We start from the raw sequence: 15894 nt of genomic DNA, 5'->3' as shown, positions 1-15894 counted from the left end.
ACCTTGTAGCTAGTATCGCTTGAAAAGTCCAGCATGTGATGTGGAGGTAGTGACAGCGGGATAGAATGGCACGGCGTTAGGCCCTCGCGGCACACGCACAGCAAGCAAGGTGTCATTGGTTCCTGCTGTAGCGGTGTCAGATGCTGCACCAGTTCCTGTGGGTTGCGTTTCAGTCCAGTTGGTCTGAGTGTTGATGGTGATAGACCAATCACTACCAATGGTACCGGTATAGGAGACGGGCGGTCCCCAAGTAGTGCGGTTGTTGATGCCGGTCCAGCTGGGGCCGCCGGTTCCTGAGATAGTCGTATTTGGAGCCCAGGAAGTTGGAGTGCCCCAGGTGGTCACGTCGTTGGTCACATAGGGAGGGATGGAAGTTGGTCCGTAATACGGGGGTGCAGTTGGCGTGGGTGACGGGATGCTGCTGCAGACCAGGTCATGATACTGTTGAATGTCGATACCCAAAGAAGGACCAGTCCGATTGAAGAGACTGAGGTTGTCACAAATTTGACCCCGATCAGTGCTGATATCAGCAGCAGCCAGAATGCCAATGAGAGCAGCGTAAAGACTAGCATACAACTGTTGACGGGTGGTGTCAAAGTCGTAGCCGTACGAAGCGCAGAAGCAGACGATCGACTTGACATTGTTGGGAGCATACCATGACTGGTACAGTTGCAATGCGACTGCATCAGTGTTCAATTGTTCACACGCTGAGTTAAGGTCGATGCCAGAGTCACAAATGTTCAATGCAAACATGGCGGATGCAATGTCGGTAAACTCGGTTTGAAGACCACCGGAGAGCAGGGAGACATCAGGAGGAAGAGCGTTGGCGAAAGTACTTGCCAGGTCCGCAATGGCCGCTTCCGTGGCTTGATCAGAACGACGGTGGAGATGTGCCTTCTTGAGGTCTTCCATTTGTTTCCAGCTAGTGGTTTGAGGAGAGGCAGCATGGTGCATTCTGGTGCTGGCTGTGCCTTCAGGGATGCATTGGATCTCAGTGACCGTAAGCATTGAGCTGGTTGATCTGGTAGTGAAGGGACCCTGGAAAAATTAGCATAGATCAACATGGGTAATGAGCCGAGTCTCACTTGAACATCAACGTTTGGGATATTGGTGACAGTGCACTGATTGCAATCCACAGCCTGCTCTTGTCAGTTTTCCTTTCGTGGCTTCAGGGACAGAGAGCTGACTCACATATAGGAAGGTCGTCATGATTGCTTGGTAGACTGTGCTGGTGGGACCCATTTGGGGAGGTTGGGAAGCAATGTAAGTGAGAGTGCAATTGGAAGACTGGCTCATTGAGGGTGAAGATGACAGAGCAATCAGGTTCGAGAGACCGGGAAGAGCCATGAGCAGGAGGACGACGGCGTACAGCAACATCGTGAGACGCAGGATTGGATAGACAGAGCACGGAGGTGAAAGGACTGGGGATTGGAATAGATGAAGCAAGAAGCGAGATGTTTGCTGCTGGCGAGTCTGGAGAGGAGAAATGAAGAAGCGGAGGAGTGAAGGCGAAGCTCGTGTTAGAAGAAAGAAACGAGGTGAAAAGTGAGAGAAAAGAGGTGTTGAAGAGGTTGAGCAGCAGTCTGGTTGCGAAGAAGGAGCGAGCAGGCAGACACGTCACGCTCGCCAGTTGTTGAGGGAGAAGGACCGCGTTGTCGAGGCTCAACAAATGCATCTGAGGAAGGCACGCACTGGATCTGGAGATTGGGTCTGATACCATCTGGGCATCTGTTCTCAACGTGCAGTGCTTCGAGTTGGACTTGGTTGTGTGCGGCCCCTGCCTCAGCCTGATCCATTGCTCCATTCGTCTTCTCACTTCTGGCTCGCAGGAGAAGAGCAGGTGGTCATTCGCCATGTTAAGCCCAAGAGATATATCCCCATGGAACCATGGCCAGAGCCACATAATCAAATCCTCATTCCCGTTCGCTGCATTTGCAGCCGCTCCTTGTAGCTCATGCCCGCTCATATGGCCTGTGGCGACTCAAGCCGTCTTCAGCCAGTATGCATCTGATCGTGCCCAGTCCAAGACCATCTCAATTCAACACTGTGCCACGCAGCGACAGCGGCACTCAGTGCTCATTTGTTCCTCTTCAGCAGTCCGCGCCAATATTGTAGCCAGAGCCCAGGCTCTGTCAGTAGAGTCCATTAAATGAATGCTGGTCTCTACGGTCAGATTCCCCTTTCCCTTCCCTCTGGACGCCCGCCCCAAGATACCAAGTGGACGCCCCCGGAAATCACGGGCTAGCACGTGACGGCCTTCCTCTTTGGACTCGGCGACAGGGACTGGGACTGGGACTGGGACCGTTTATCGTCCAACTTAGCCGACACCAACGATAGTCGCATTTGACCAAAAATGCATCAGTCGACGTTGAGATTCTGTCGGCAATTCTACCCGACTATCATTCGATTCGATGGACCAGCCCCGCGCTCGTCGCTCCCTGACACAGCTCTTCGTTGGTACCCTGTGGACACATGGTGATGCAAATCCCAAACTCTCGGTCACCAGCTGCTTCCTGCAGTCCGTTGGAGCTTTCCCACCGTGCCTCTCTTATCCTGCATCCATGCATCACGCGAATGCAACCGTAAGTGCTAATCACAAAGATCAATGGCAGTCCTCGCCGTTCAACTTGCTTCCCTGTGCTGTCAATGGTGGCGGCATCATCATCATCCTTTCGGGCCTTCTCCGCTAGAGCTGTCTAGCACAGCCTATTGAGGTGCGGGGTGGAAAATCTTACCACATTCAATGCTTCCCAGCAACAGGGTGGCGAGCATTGATGCTACTAACTCACAGGGATGGTGTAGAGAGTCAAACCTTCCGCGGAAGCTACCCCTGCTCCCTTGCCGACGTTTACAACGTCATTCGAGCTAACAACTGTGGGCGACAACGTCAGCATCATCAACTGCGCTGATCCTGTCATGCGAGAAGGGATTTTCAATATTTCAAGTGTCCCGTAGCTGAAAGACAATTGCGCATCAGTTCTGGCGCCAGTGACACCATTAATCGATAGCCAGAGGCAGATGCATGTTGTGTCCTGGGATTGCGTCGTGTGCGGCAATCACTGCGGTGCGCGGTGCATTTGCTGGATGGAGATGTCGGTTTTGACTCGCCCGATAACGCTACCTTTCCTGCGCATTTCTCGTAGTACCGGTGCCCAAAGTACCATTATGTTTGTAAATTGGCGCTGTAATGCGATCCAAACCCACGGAGAGGATGCAAGAATAAAATTCCTTTTTTTCTTTGGGGGTGCGGGCATGTCCGGGGACACCCAATGGCAAAAGCCTTGAGAACTGCGACGAAAGGGGGTTTGGAGACGAAGTTGCGCATTGCAGGGACGGGGTTGAGTAGCCGCCAGCATTTGGCATACCGGAGGTCGGCCATCGTGATATTTGCTGCTAAAGTGCTGAAAAGTGCTCGCGCCCAGCGCAAGTTGAGGAGCCCTCGAGACCTGTCGAAGCCTGCGCCCGTCTCAGGTCTCACGACTGAACCGACGAAACCGACGCGCAGACAAATACCTAGCATTGCGCCCGGATTTGAGGCACTTGACAAAGTTGCAGCGTGTTGCGAATCCTACCCTTTCATTCAATCCAAGCCTTGCATCGGATTGTGAAAATGCCTCAAAATGTCGGTGCTGGCATGGTAGCTTGGGACACCGGGGGACCCGGCGTGTGGCGGTCGGAAGCGTTTGCCGAACGTCGCACCCATAAACAAATTCTGAAACGCAGCTTCCACAACACCCAATTTTTCCCAGTGGGTTTGAGAGCCACAATTAATCGTTCGTTGTTGTATTGCATGGGACTGCCGACTTTTTGCCAGCGTGGAAGAGACTGAAAATGCCTCAAATGGAACTCCATGTTGTCGCTCGCGTCGGGGAAAAATGGTCACCGAGCTCTTCTGTACGAGTGCGATCAGCCTCTGTCTCTCATGGCGCTATTGATGGGTAGCTTTAGTGGGCTCCAGGTGAAGGTAATATTCCGCAGAAGCGTGAGGGAAATTTCGATGCAGACAATCTTGGTAGTCTTTGTATCCACTGTGCCAGTGAAACACGCGCCCCGAGGCTCCGACAGGGACAACCCAACAGGCGCGTCCTGCAGAGAGGAAACGAAGCCAGAGGTTGTATTTATCAATTACTGTGATCAGCCACTAACCATCGCGAAAGTCAAGGCGGTTTATTGCAACAGGGCCGGAAGAGGGTCGGGCTGAGCATGTGGAAGCATCCAGTATTTGGGGATTTGAGGGTTACGACTCGCAGGATCCTAGTCGGCGCAATTTCTGCGGTCATTTGCTGTTGTTTACAATTCTCCCCAAACATTTTGATGATAATTTTTTGGGCCCCAGTGGATTGGCCAGCAGTGATGCCCATTCGCATGGGAAGAGCCTGATGGCCCGTGATAGGAGGAGCTCGGCATCCAATCTAGGGGACAGACTAGGCCAAAACTCGCTCTGCAGCCAGCGCTTGTCCCTCGCCTGGCGCCAGCAGTGGAAATTCATTACCTCAAGCTGTCAATCAAACTGTGGGCCTGCACTTTGTTTTGAATCTCGCAAAAGAAGGAAGCGCATCTCGCGGGAGTCAGGGCATCCCAGGGCAGAACGAACAGGCTTATTCTGGATCTGGATCTTGTTGAGCGAAGTCTCCACGCTTGCACAAATAAGGCGCGACATGAAGACCAATACAGGAGACCAATACTGCTGCGAGAGCGATGAATAATCGCCGAGTTAGGCACGGCCGGATATCTGTGGAATGGATGGCATGGCTGCTGCTTTGGGACGGCAGGAAGCACGAGGAGCAGATTTTCGATGACGGAAAGCGGAAACCCCCAATGCAAAGGCCTGCGTGGCATGCCACACAAAGCGCCGAACGGCCCTTGTGAGGCAAGAGAGTGTGATCGAGTCGTCATGGGTCAATAAGTTCTGCCGCCAGCTGGGGGTGCCCATGTCGGAGAAAGCCATCGAGCTGGGGCCGATGTTTGTTTGCCCTCCAAAAAACGTTCAATGGGTTTTGCATCGTCGTTTGACCGTAATGGCAAATTGGCGTTACACGGCGGTACCGTGGGAACGGCGACAAAGCCTTCAAATGACCACGACAGTGAGATCGATGCACTCTTAGCCGTTGCGAGCTAGATTGGGAGGCGGACCCTCCATGCTGCTGCCGGCCAATGCCGCAGCTTCCTACTGGGCCGGTGAGTTGTGACGACCAACAGAGAGGATGCGACATAATGAGGTCAGCGTGGGCCACCGGGGCCCATTGGGCCAGGCCATATTTCCGGACTGAGGCATGCTTCTTCGAGCTTGCGCCCGGCGAGGGGGAGAGACCGGCACCTGGGAGAGACGGGCTGTTTGAGATGGTAAGCGACAATGGTGACACCGGACCAAGTTTGGGGGCAAGCCACAATCACGGCCCTTTCCAGTCACTAAGTCACCCCTCAGGAAGGCCGGAAGGATTCTTGCCCATGCAGTTGCAGCATCGTCGATGGCTTGCGATATGCTAGATGGCGAACCTTGACTGCAAGATGCCATCATCCCCGACTACCCTCGCTGGCGCTGCCGAAGCGTCCGGCAAATTCGAAGATCAACGCAGCTGCGTGAAGTCGAGACGCATGGACCACAGTCAAGAGCAAAGAACAAAAAATAAAACTCCCAGGACTGAGGATCCCAAGTAGTAGGCGGCGAGGGCCGTGATGCCTAAACACTGGTGGCTATGAAAAGTGAGACAGCCGCGCACTCTCCTACAAATCTGGGTGATGTGTGCCTGAAGATGCTCCAAATAGACAATGATTTGTAGTAGTTGTAGGGTATTGTCCTCACTGCCCAGGACGAGTCGTTTAGCCCCGAGGAGGAATACGAGTAACTGGGCTGCACCACCGCCGTTCCCCCGCGAAAGTCACCCTCTGCGGGATGTACGAAACCCGCAAAGTCTTCTTCGAACTCATGTGGTGTTTTGATGCTTTGAAAGAGGACGGAGCACGAGGACTGCGAACTGCGGAACGGCGGTGGTGAACGCGTCTACATCCTCCAAGTTCGGCGGGAACAAAGCTGCAGCCTCTACCCCGGGGGTCTGTGTGGGATCAAATAACCCACTGTCTCCGCCAGAAGATAGAATAGCAGCAGGAGCGAGATTGCAATCAGCTCAGGTAATCGTGCTGGTCAATTGGAGACGAGCTGCCCTGAATCCTGACTCATGCTCATACATGGCTTTGTCCGACTGATGGAGGATGTGTGATTCTGGGGCAGCTATTCGCCTATTACCTAGTTGAGAGAACTAGCAGCCCAGCTATTGCATGCCGTTGACGAGAGAAGTGCAGTAATAGTGTGTGCGAAACCAATCTTCCAATTCTGAGTGGTGGGAAGAAGACGCAACAATGAGCAAGAGAAACGAGACTGCGGCTGCTGCATCTTCCTTGCATAGCCCACGTCATGGGGGGTTTTTGCTAACCAGCAAGCGGATGCAGCCCAGCGCAGTTGAAAGAATGCCCTTGTAGGCAAGCTTCCGGGCCTTGTAGGGGCGCTCGGACAGTTAAGAATTTTGAGATAATGGCAACAACAAAACAAAACCACATTTTTGGGGGGAAGGGCAGAAGCCGAGCCTCAGGCTAATCGTAACTCGTCCCTAGGTACCTAGATACAGGCGAGGGCCCGCCTAATTGTAGCTCAAATGACTTAGGTCTTCACATTCGAATTGCTCCCAGTCACCCAGGAATTGTACTCGTATGCATTCCTTTCTCGTGTGTTTTTGTTGCTGTTTGTCTTCACTTCGATAAGGACCTCGAAGTGCGGAGATTCTTCTGCCTTGGTTCCTGTTCTCGATTCGTTCTGTGTTCATTCTCTCAGGTCCTCAACCATCCGGACCAATCTCAACTCTCCTCTTCGTTGATTCCACACACCCTTGCAACCTTTGAGTAACTCCATCCTGGACCCCCCGGTTGGCTTAGGTCGGCGTCACCCACTCACCAGTGAGGATCTAACCCGTCCCAAACTCTGTCTCTTAGCCTGTGGTGGGCTAGCTGGCCCCAAAATTGTCCGTCTGCCGAAAAAGATTTTCACCGTGCGTATTTTCCGGTACAGCCATACAGGTCCCATTACCGCCGCCCGACCGCGTCTCCTCTTCGCCTTTTCCTCTTTCCCTTATCAAATGGCTCACACGGCATGCTCGCTGACCTCAAGCTCAGGGAAAGCTTAAGCAGCCAACCAAGTTCCACGCCTAGGACCTTGTCCGAGCTATCGCAGCTTTACGGCTTGACGGATCGCTGGTGGAGCCCTGGTTCCCTGCAAACCTCCAGTCAACACCCACATCCGTGCGGACCTGTCGAAGGTTAGTTACGGTCCATCGAAAGCTGCTCTTCTTTTTCGCTCGCATCTTGTGAACTGCTTTTACCTTTAAAGAGGGGTTGCACGCTGCAAGCTCCAGTTTCTGTCCCTCTCCTTCCTCCAGCTTGGTCTTCACGCCTGACCTCGTTGTCGTCGTCCTTTTTCTTCCTCCTTCTTTGTTTTCTTTTCCTGCATACTAACCTCTCCACTCCATACAGTCAACCATGGCGGAACAGGAAGCAAAGGACCTCGAGAACGGTGACCCGAAGCGCGAGAGAATCTCCTTCGCCGACGGATGGGATCCCGACAAGGATGAGGGCGAGTATGCCAACCTCATCCGATACATTTCTACCTACCGAGATCGTCGTTTCTCCAAAGCTCCCTCCCAAGTTTCTGGTGACGATGTCGCCGATGCCACGAAAAAGACGAAGGTCCCCTTCTACAAGAGAATGTTTGGCATCACTGGTGGTCCAGGCGAACTTTACGAGGTCCCTGAGGATTGGCTGAATACCGACATCAAGTCAGGCCTGACCTCTGCTGAGGTTGAGGCTCGACGAAGAAAAACTGGCTTCAACGAGTTGACAACAGAGAAGGAGAACATGTTTCTCAAGTTCATCGGCTATTTCAGAGGCCCCATTCTCTACGGTACAGTCTAGCCTTTTTTCCCCTTGTGAAAACTCGTCAGATTTCTAACGCCATTTCTAGTCATGGAGCTTGCTGTCCTTCTCGCTGCTGGTCTGCGTGACTGGATCGATTTCGGTGTCATCATCGGTATCTTGATGTTGAACGCCACCGTCGGTTGGTACCAAGAAAAGCAAGCTGCCGATGTCGTCGCCAGCTTGAAAGGTGACATCGCTATGAAGGCTGAGGTCGTCCGTGACGGCCAAATCCAAGAAATCAAGGCTCGCGAACTTGTTCCTGGTGACATTGTGAGTTTCTCGTGACTCGTTTCTGACTGATCATAACTGACATTTTTCGTCCAGCTCATTCTGGAGGAAGGTGCCGTCGTTGCCGGTGAATGCCGACTGATCTGCGACTTTGACAACCCGGCTGGTTTCGAGGAATACAAGGAAATGGTCAGCGATCCAGAACAATACCATTCGAAGAATCACACCGACTCGGATGATGACGAGGAGCACCACATTGGTCATTCTATCGTTGCCACTGACCAGTCTGCCATCACCGGAGAGTCTCTGGCCGTCGACAAATACATGGGTGATATCTGCTACTACACGACTGGTTGCAAGCGAGGCAAGGCCTATGCCGTTGTCACTGAATCTGCTCGTGGCTCTTTTGTCGGCAAGACTGCGTCTCTTGTTCAGGGTGCTACCGACCAAGGTCACTTCAAGGCCGTCATGGACTCCATCGGTACTGCTCTGCTCGTCTTGGTCGTTTTCTTCATCCTGGCTGCATGGATCGGTGGTTTCTTCCACAACATCCCCATTGCGACCCCCGAGGACAGCTCCGTCAACTTGCTCCACTACGCTCTTATCCTTCTTATCATCGGTGTCCCCGTCGGTTTGCCCGTCGTTACAACCACCACCCTGGCTGTCGGAGCTGCTTATCTTGCCAAACAAAAGGCTATTGTGCAGAAGCTGACTGCCATCGAGTCCCTAGCTGTAAGTTCGCTCTCCGTATATGGTGCAGATTCCGTGCAGCTAACAAATTCCAGGGTGTCGACGTGCTCTGCTCTGACAAGACTGGTACTTTGACCGCTAACCAACTGACCATCCGTGAACCCTACGTCGCCGAGGGTGAAGATGTCAACTGGTTGATGGCCTCTGCCGCACTTGCGTCCTCGCACAACTTGAAGGCTCTTGATCCTATTGACAAGATCACCATCCTGACCCTCAAGAGATATCCCAAGGCGCGTGAGATTCTGCAACAAGGCTGGAAGACCGAGAAATTCACACCTTTCGACCCCGTCTCCAAGCGTATTACCACCGTCTGCACGCTCAAGGGTGAGAAATGGTCCTTCTGCAAGGGTGCTCCAAAAGCTGTCCTGTCCATTGCGGAATGCGATGAAGCCACTGCCAAACACTACCGTGACACTGCGGCCGACTTTGCCCGTCGTGGTTTCCGATCTCTTGGTGTTGCCTCCAAGCGGGGAGATGAGCCCTGGAAAGTCATTGGCATGTTGCCCATGTTCGATCCCCCCCGTGAGGATACCGCCCACACCATCTTGGAAGCCCAGAACCTCGGTCTCAGCGTCAAGATGTTGACTGGTGACGCCATCGCCATCGCCAAGGAAACTTGCAAGCTTCTCGCTCTCGGTACCAAGGTCTACAACTCTCAACGTCTCATTGCTGGCGGTGTCGCTGGTTCTACTCAATATGACCTTGTGGAGAAAGCCGACGGTTTCGCCGAGGTGTTCCCTGAGCACAAGTACCAGGTCGTCGAAATGCTGCAGCAACGTGGCCATTTGACTGCCATGACTGGCGATGGTGTCAACGATGCTCCGTCTCTGAAGAAGTCTGACTGCGGTATCGCTGTCGAAGGTGCCACGGAAGCTGCCCAAGCTGCTGCCGATATCGTTTTCCTGGCTCCCGGTCTCAGCACCATTGTCGATGCCATCAAGGTCGCTCGTCAAATTTTCCAGAGAATGAAGGCCTACGTCCAATACCGTATCGCCCTCTGCCTGCACTTGGAGCTGTACTTGACCACCTCCATGATCATCATCAACGAAACCATCAGAACCGACTTGGTCGTCTTCTTGGCCCTGTTCGCCGATTTGGCCACCATTGCTGTCGCCTACGATAATGCCCACTACGAACAGCGACCTGTCGAATGGCAGTTGCCCAAGATCTGGGTGATTTCGGTCTTCCTTGGCTTCCTTCTGGCTGTGTCCACCTGGGTTATCCGAGGTTCTTTCTACCTGCCCTCTGGTGGTATGGTGCAGAACTTCGGCAATGTCCAACTTATGCTCTTCCTTCAGATCTCATTGGTCGAGAACTGGCTCATCTTCGTCACTCGCGGAGGACAGACCTGGCCATCTTGGAAGCTGGTTGGCGCCATCTTTGGTGTCGACGTGCTCTCGACCCTGTTCTGTATCTTCGGCTGGCTCGCCGGTGGCAAGGGCGAGCTCAACACGATTCCGCACGACCACTTTACCGAGGACCACTACAGCCGCGATACTTCGGTTGTCACCGCGGTGGTCATCTGGGGTTACTCGATCGGGGTCACCATTGTGGTTGCTATCGTCTACTTTGTCTTGACCAGCTTGACATGGATTGACAACCTTGGCCGCGCTACCCGCAGCCACGCCGATACCACCATGGAGAACATCATCTCCCACCTTAGCCGTGTCGCTCTCGAGCACGAAACTGATGTTCATGGCAAGTCGAAATGGGTGTTGGGCAGCAAGGCCACTGGAGAGGAAGAAGGTGAGTTCTAATCCGATCCCCTTTTGCCGTCAATGGATTCATGACTAACTGTTTCGCAGAGGAATAGATGTAGAGTGTTGACGTTTAGGGGATATGAAGATAATTCGCGTCTGGCACTGAAAATGGGGTGGAGGATGGTGTTGCAACTGCACAGAAGAAATCAATCTTCTCTGTTTATTTCATAATCTGAGCTAATGGGTTCGTGCAAGCTATAAATGAGAATTGTGTTGTGTGGAATGAACAAAAGGGACACAAAGGGAAATTCTCCATCCATACCGGAACAAAGCATGACATACCTATGTATGCCTCCCACAGCACACACGCATTGAAGAAGAAGAAAAAAGAGACTCAAAAAAACACTGGGAAAAAGCAGAGAGCCAAGTGAGCCAGCCTCAGCCTCGTTCACCGCCCCCAGCAAGTCCCCTCTTTTCTCTCGACTTCTATCCTCTTGTTTGTAGCCTTTGCCTGTTAGAAAATGGCCTTTTTTTGGCTCAGGAACCTGAAATTACTAGACATACTTTTTTATTTCTGCGGTTCCTGCGTTTTCTTTTGTTCCTTTCTCATATTCTAATTTTCACTGCCGGTGTCGATGTCGATGTCGATGTCGATGTCGATTGACGAAAGGTCCTCGCTGCTGGACTACTTGGGTGGTAAACATGGCCATGTGATGACTGCGTGGGAGTAGATCCGTTGTAGGTACGAAGTACTCGTAGAACTATTCGTTTGTGATCGACCGTGAATGGACAGTGAGTGATAGAGCGAATGAAACGCTACGAGTGCAACGAATGCAGTGGATAGAAAAGTACGAACTATAGAACCCACCACTCACCACCTCTTCATACACCGGGAGGAGCAAAGCGGACAGCATTGTCAGAGCATGATTCCCGTGCCATTCATACCTAGGTATGTAAAGCACGTACATGCCCGGCAACACACGGGAGGAAGAAGGAGAGGAATGGACTGGTCACCGGATCTCGCAGATCCCGCTTCTCCTCCTCCTACTCACTGTGACGTGCATGTACGTATCATCGGAGCAGCTGTGAGAGCACGACATCTCCGAATGCAGGCCCTCGTCAAGACGAAAAGCCCGTCAGTGTTCCCTGGACATTCCTTCACCCAGAGAGCCCCTCCCGCGAGTGAGCGACGGGAAGGTGGGTGACTGAGTACGAGGTAGGGCAGGAGGAATACAGTCTCGCGCCACCGGTGAGGCATCATTCAGGAGGGGAAGAGGGCATCATGATGGAGAGAAGTCTGAACAATGAATCCCGTGCGAGGCTCCGCTCTTCCTCGTCCTCTGCCCAGGAACCAGGAACCAGGAACCAGGAACATCTCGCCACCTGAGGGTCCTATGGCCTCCTGCAAGGGACTGGAGCGCGACGGATCTGACGCTTGTGGCGAAAATGCCCAGGAGCTTGCGAGAGATCCTGCGAGCCTGGTGGTCCAAGACTGTGGGCAAGCGGAGCGGAGAGCGGAAAAGCGAGGCGAGGGTTCGTAGGGCAAGCCGCTGACAGCCGGCCCTTTCTCTCTGTCAGATCGCTGAATAGCCACTGAGAGCTCAGAGAGGCAGAGAGAGAACCTTTTCGGTACCAAAGGGTCCCTGATCCTCTTTCGTGCTTTACCGTATCGAGCCATTGTCTGCAAGTCATTCGCCTGGCTTTCCTGAAGTGGCACAGGGCCAGCCGCCCTTACCCCTTGTTTTCGGGCGAAGATCCAGCCTCGTATCGAGCAGCAAACCTTGCACTACTCGTATCGGCCAACGTCAAATGACACGACATTGAGATATTGAGTGAGGACCAAACAAACCCAAGCACGAAAACAAATGAACAAACACACCAATGAAATGGATCAAGCTTGACAGTAATGAAGGGGGCCGCATCACCTGGATTTTCAACGTTGTCAATGAGGAAGGGCTTAGAATCTTGCCGCGCTTCTCAGCATGCGCTTTGTCGGGTCGTTGGGTTCCACAGAAGTAACAGGCGACAGGTGTCACATTAGAGGAAGACCCCGGTTGACTCATTGGCTGATATTGACGTGTGAATGCCCAACGTCCGACCGAAATTGCCATTCCTGGGGTTGACTTGGAGATCCTGTCTCGAGAAAGGGATGCCGCCGCGGCATTTTGAGCGCGAAGCTTGGGCCCTGGTCTCGACTCTGGACGTATAATTGACGTGCTGGCTCAAATATGAGACGAGAGCATATTTGAAGGTATGCGTAGTCCTCCCCCACATGGTACAGAGAATGATGTATATCCCGTAGTTGAGGAGCTTCTAGTCCAGGCTATGGACTAACCCTAGCCACAGAGATTGCACTGTCGAAGTCGCTCCATTGGCCAGCAAAACACCTTGGTAATCAAGCATGCAGCTGTCGCAGCTAGCTAACATGCATCTTATCCTTGAGAATATGAATTTAGCGCGTATGGGGCGGTGGAGTTCGGCCTTCAAGTGACTAGCTTGAACCTTGTATCAATGAGGAGCGGCCGGATTGCCATCGCAGCCTTGTCGTCTCCAGCGAAGGGAAGATTGACGAATCTGTGGAGGTTGCTCTGGGCCGCAAAAATCGCATCCTATTGAAATCACTGATGTTTTGGCTGTTCCATTTGTACCGCGGTTGAGTGGTGAGGGTCTGCTCTGAATGAGCCTCTCAGTCACCATTTCCTGCTCTTTCTGTCGCTTCTCTTCCTCGGTGTGTCAGATCAGGGGTCATATTCGACAGGGGGGATTTGAGGGGGAGAATGATGGCGACCGGACTGTTGTGAGATGGCACAGATGAGCAAGGCAGAGGGCACCATTCATCCAACAAGAGGAGCTGTCTCTCCCAGCTGTAAGGGGACCGCAGTCTCCGTCGACAGAGTAGTGCAGTTGCGGTAATGAGCTGAATATGTTATCTGAGCAGAATGCATGGCTGTGTAAACTGTTCAGGGATGCTTGCACTCAACCATTGCCAATGCAGCCCGAACCACATGTGAAGATACAGTGAAGCACCGAAGGCCACCAGTGACAAAGGACATGGACAAAGATTTCCTGGTGCAGTGAAACTCAGGAAGCCTCCCGTTCAGCAACAACAACCCCGTTCCAAAATATCACCAGCAATCTCACTTTCTCTAACCACAATTCAGAAACACAAGATCTCAATAAAACAACACACCGGGTTGGTGTAGCGGTTAACATTACTGTCTCTCATGGTCAGAGTTTATCAGCTCTGATGTGAGAAGCACAGTCGCCCCTGGTTCGAATCCGGGACTCGGTGTTGTCAATCCTCCTTTTCTCCTTTTTTTCCTTCTCTTTTTTGCTGCGTTATCCTGGATTCCAAATCTCGTCATGGTTTTTGATCTTTTTATAGCGTCGTATGGAACTTTGATTCAGTTGTGGGAGGATAGTGGTGAGGGTGTGGTGAGGCTGAGAGTATAGTGTATGCCAGGGCAGTGGAACCTGCATCAAGATGCAATATCCACGGTAGGAGAAAGGACGGAATAGTTCGAGAGTGGATAGATTGCATGCCTCCAGAGCTCATAGCATATGGTGATGCTTGTAGCGAAGAGCAAGCCAATCTCGATACTGTGTTTACAAGCGTCATAAGAATTTGGGACTCAAAATCACGCGTCAAGCACAGGGGAGTTGTCTCAATGACAAAAGACTCAGCTTGGGGGCTCTAGCTCCCGACTTCCTCAAGTCGTGTACTCGGTGCAATGGCATGAGATCAACTAAACACTCTGGTGGGTTTCCAGGAGATGTTTGTCCGCCCAAAACGCGTGTTGTTGTCCTCTGGTGCCGCTATACTTGGGAAGGAGACACCATCTTGGGTCGCGCAAGGAAAAGTGTTCGCTTTGGAGAATGCAACGGGTCGACAATGGGTTGGGCTACGGCGTAGTCTGCCTCAGCCCCGGTACAGAGGAGAGTCGAAAAAGACACCCTCTCTGCTCCATGGCGCGACAGGGGCCAATGCAGGCTCGATCACGCTGCGGAGCTGCATTAGGCTGCCACCAGGGGTCGCAGGAGGTCACATCAATCTTTGTGCGCGAAATATCTGGAAGGGTGTGGCGCCCCAACACTCCACGAGTATTGACAGACACGGAGAAAAACCATCCAATGCGTGGTTCTCCGGGTAACGGTCCGAAGAGGGAACATCCGTCCTTGAGGCAGAGAGGGCTATCAAATTTCCGCCAGCAAGTTCATCTTGATATGCAGACCAGGCTGGCTGCTCCCCCAGCCATGCAAGGAGCTGAGGTGGCGGGAAGTGTGTGCTGAAGGAAGAACAACCTTGTCCCAACAATTCCTCGTCATGTAGCCTGTTGGGTCCGGCGCTGCGCAATATGCACAGGTCTTTCTTGCAAGGCATGAAATGTCAGGAGCACCCGCCCATTCCACCATTACTAACACACCATGCAGCAGCCGACAGCGAAGCAGGTACCAAGTAAGATAGGAGTCAATGGACCCATTTAGGGCTAAACAATAATACCAATCAGTGTCGGATACAACCATCCCAGCCCCAGCCGTGAGGCTAACTTGTGCCGTTCCTCCGCGCGCGTCCATCCCTTCTTCGTCAAGAGAGATACGCATTCGGGGATGGAGCCTTCACGGGTCGTCCCGACTGAGTCGAGTCGCTTGATGGTATGATACGGGATGGAAGGCAAGGGTGTGATATTGTCACACCGGTTCTGAAAAGGGATGTCTTTTTCATCACAGCAGTCTGGTTTGACCCTTGTTGGTCGCTGGCCGTGGTCGTTTATTGTTCCACTCTTCCATTCACCGCTTCCGTTTCCTTCGATAGCGAGGACCCAGGGGTACGTGATGGCAACATTAACCGTCCGACTTCCAAGTTCCATGGCAATGATATTGCATCTTAAGTCGGCTGACTGAAGAACCATGAAAACGCGGTCGTGGCGTATGACCCAATAAGGCCATGGTCAAAGGCAGCACCCGCGCTCAGCCACACAGCGACCTATTTCGCAGCCAGAGCAACTTCGCAAGAATTGGGCCTCGGAGGAGGCTTATTACAGTGAACGCAGCGTAGAAAGTTCTCGAGCCAGCCGGGCGAGGTTTGTCGAGGAGAGAAAAGCCATGGCGCCCTTGCCGAAAACGCCGGCACCACAGAGGAAGCTTCACACCCACCAAGCTCGTTGCAATGATACAAACCTTTAGAAACAGGCCCTGGCTGGTCTCTTGCAGATCACGTACGCTAGATCGCCTGAGGCGTGTCAGAACAGTAAAG

General features: G+C 52.7%; 2 protein-coding genes and 1 non-coding gene across 3 annotated transcripts; 2 read left to right on the top strand and 1 right to left on the bottom strand.

Moving 5' to 3' along the window:
* Positions 1-9: 9 nt before the first annotated feature.
* Positions 10-1377, bottom strand: Z520_05169 (uncharacterized protein; the record flags this gene model as incomplete). Its single annotated transcript, XM_016775672.1, has 3 exons — positions 10-1038; positions 1086-1139; positions 1192-1377. 3 exons carry the CDS (start codon positions 1375-1377, stop codon positions 10-12), a joined length of 1269 nt encoding a protein of 422 aa, XP_016632831.1.
* A 6150-nt stretch (positions 1378-7527) lies between these two features.
* Positions 7528-10697, top strand: Z520_05168 (uncharacterized protein; the record flags this gene model as incomplete). The annotated part of the gene is made up of 4 exons (XM_016775671.1): positions 7528-7948; positions 8009-8232; positions 8287-8922; positions 8976-10697. 4 exons carry the CDS (start codon positions 7528-7530, stop codon positions 10695-10697), a joined length of 3003 nt encoding a protein of 1000 aa, XP_016632830.1.
* A 3131-nt stretch (positions 10698-13828) lies between these two features.
* On the top strand, positions 13829-13932 carry Z520_05167. The gene has a single exon. It is a non-coding gene; the product is annotated as a tRNA-Glu (tRNA).
* The last annotated feature ends 1962 nt before the right edge of the window (positions 13933-15894 follow it).

Source organism: Fonsecaea multimorphosa, assembly GCF_000836435.1.
Source record: "Fonsecaea multimorphosa CBS 102226 unplaced genomic scaffold supercont1.9, whole genome shotgun sequence".
Lineage (NCBI taxonomy): Eukaryota > Fungi > Ascomycota > Eurotiomycetes > Chaetothyriales > Herpotrichiellaceae > Fonsecaea > Fonsecaea multimorphosa.
Note: the sequence above shows the minus strand (reverse complement) of the source record. Positions and strands in the feature narration are given on the sequence as shown.